This window comes from Neodothiora populina (assembly GCF_041146345.1).
Source record: "Neodothiora populina strain CPC 39397 chromosome Unknown canker_contig_11, whole genome shotgun sequence".
In the NCBI taxonomy this organism is placed as follows: Eukaryota; Fungi; Ascomycota; class Dothideomycetes; order Dothideales; family Dothioraceae; genus Neodothiora; species Neodothiora populina.
Genome location: NW_027191410.1, coordinates 1,344,673 through 1,346,946, shown reverse-complemented (window position 1 = coordinate 1,346,946; position 2,274 = coordinate 1,344,673). Strand labels below are relative to the sequence as shown.

The following is a 2,274-nucleotide window of genomic DNA, read 5'->3' as shown; positions in this document are numbered from 1 at the left end:
ACCAGTCCAACGTAGGAGAGAAGCGTATAAGTAGCTGGTCAAGCCCTCGACAACTGGAAGACATCAGCAACAAAGCATTCGGAAAGCCAAAGCAGCAACAGAGTCACAAGATCCCATTCCTCAAGCTCTTCTACATTCACTGTATCAATCACGAAGGCATAAAAGCCACTCAAGCTCTTCTACATTCACTGTATCAATCACGAAGGCATAAAAGCCAGCAAATAGATCATCTCTATCAGCAAAGACATCATCTATACAATGGCTTTCACCAGATATATCGTCGCTTTCGGTGGCCTTATCCTGGGTCGTGCCTTGGCAGCTCCTGTTACTAACGCATGCTCTGCTACTGTCATTGGTACACCTCAGGTGGACGGTACTAAAGTCCTGGATGTGACTGCAGAAACCGTCACGGGCTACAGTCTTGCCACTTATGTGGATGGCTCTGTCAAAGACGGCAACGTGGATGATCTGGCCTTTTGCAACGTGACCATAACTTATGAGCACCCTGACAAGAACGACAAGATATGTGTATCTGTCTGGCTTCCTACCCCTGACAAGTGGAACGGGCGCTTTCAGGGCACTGGAGGCGGTGGCTGGGTCATGGGCCTTGGTCCCGAAGTCCTCGCTCCGGCTGTAGATGCTGGATACGCCGCTGCCAATACTGACGGAGGCCACAACATGGACGAATTCGTTACGAGCTGGGCAAGAGACAGCGCGGGCGACCTAGACATGTATGCTCTCGAGGTCTTCGCCTCCATCGGTCTCGACGATATGGCGAAATTCGGAAAACAGGTCACTGCATCCTACTACGGCGAACCAGCTAAATATTCTTACTGGGCCGGCTGCTCGACTGGCGGTCGTCAAGGTCTTATGAACGCCCAACGCTATCCGACTAATTACGATGGTATCCTCGCAATGGCCCCGGCTATCAATTGGCAAAAGTTCATTCCTTCAGAATCTTGGCCTCAAATTGTTATGAATGAGGTCGGCTACTGGCCTCCGACTTGCGAGTTTGCGGCTATTAACGACTTTCTCATGGATGCATGCGACGAGCTCGACGGCGTTAAGGATGGTATCATCGGAAATCCTTACCAGTGCGATTATGACGTGTCTACGGCTGTGGGCGAGCACTTTATGTGCAATGGAAGCGACTGGACCATTGATAACAGAACAGTCGAGATTGTCAAAATGGTATGGGATGGGCCTCGTGACCAGGCCACGGGCGAGTCACTCTGGTATGGTTTGAGCATGGGCGCATCTCTTAATATGCTGGCTACTACAGTATGCTCTATCAACAACACCGACTGCGCTGGTTCTAGCTTCGCTACATCTCAGGCGTGGATTCAGTACTACCTCGAAGAGAACTCTGATTTCGATGTTAATAATATGGGCTACGCCGGCTTTGCCAGCGCCTTCGCATCCTCAGTCAGCAACTACACGGACATTATCGGCACCGACAACCCGGATTTGTCTGACTTCAAAGCGAATGGCGGCAAGATGATCAGCTGGCACGGACTGGCAGACCAGCTCATCTTCACCAATGGCACCTTTGACTATTACAACAAGGTTTCGGCGCAGGATTCCGGTGTCGATGACTTTTACCGTCTCTTTACCTCACCAGGTGTTGAGCACTGCGGCGACGGTATTGGTGCTATGCCAGATGACATTCTTGCCGATCTTGTTAATTGGGTCGAGAATGGCATTGCCCCAGAGACATTGGCTGGCACATTCCAAGAAGGCTCGGCTACAAGACCTCTATGTCAATATCCCAAGATGCAGGTCTACCTCGGCGGTGATGCTGATCTGGCTTCCTCCTTCGGTTGTGAATAGATGGACAACGATAATTTGACAAGGGGCGCATGGCGACAAGGCTTTGTGACCGCGATCTGTTCGAGGGAAGATCATGCTCCTGCGGAACATACCTCTCCTGGAGTTGAAGCCGTTGTCTTTTAACCTCATTCCCTTTCCTGGTCTTCTCGTTTTGCTTTTCTGTCTTTTCTTGTCTCCTTCTTTCCTTCTTGATCCATCTATCGACTTTTGTCACTTCAGAACCCGAAAAACTAATCCAACCCAAAAAAAAACCTATGTAGCGTAATAAATAGTAGCCATGCGTAATAGATACAAGCAGTATTCTCTTCTTCAGTCCATGTCCTCGACAAGTACTTCTTTGTTCTGTAGCATTGAATGTGCGGGTAGGCCAAGCTTCTAATGCAGATACAGACAACACACCACGAAGCTCTTCGCCAAAGCCATCATGGTAACGTACACCCCGGA

The 2,274-nt window shown here is 49.7% G+C and overlaps 1 protein-coding gene across 1 annotated transcript; it reads left to right on the top strand.

The window, feature by feature from the left end:
* Window positions 1–258: 258 nt before the first annotated feature.
* Window positions 259–1,830, top strand: AAFC00_000752 (uncharacterized protein; the record flags this gene model as incomplete). The annotated part of the gene is made up of 1 exon (XM_069347461.1): window positions 259–1,830. One exon carries the CDS (start codon window positions 259–261, stop codon window positions 1,828–1,830), a length of 1,572 nt encoding a protein of 523 aa, XP_069200630.1.
* Between the last annotated feature and the right edge of the window lie 444 nt (window positions 1,831–2,274).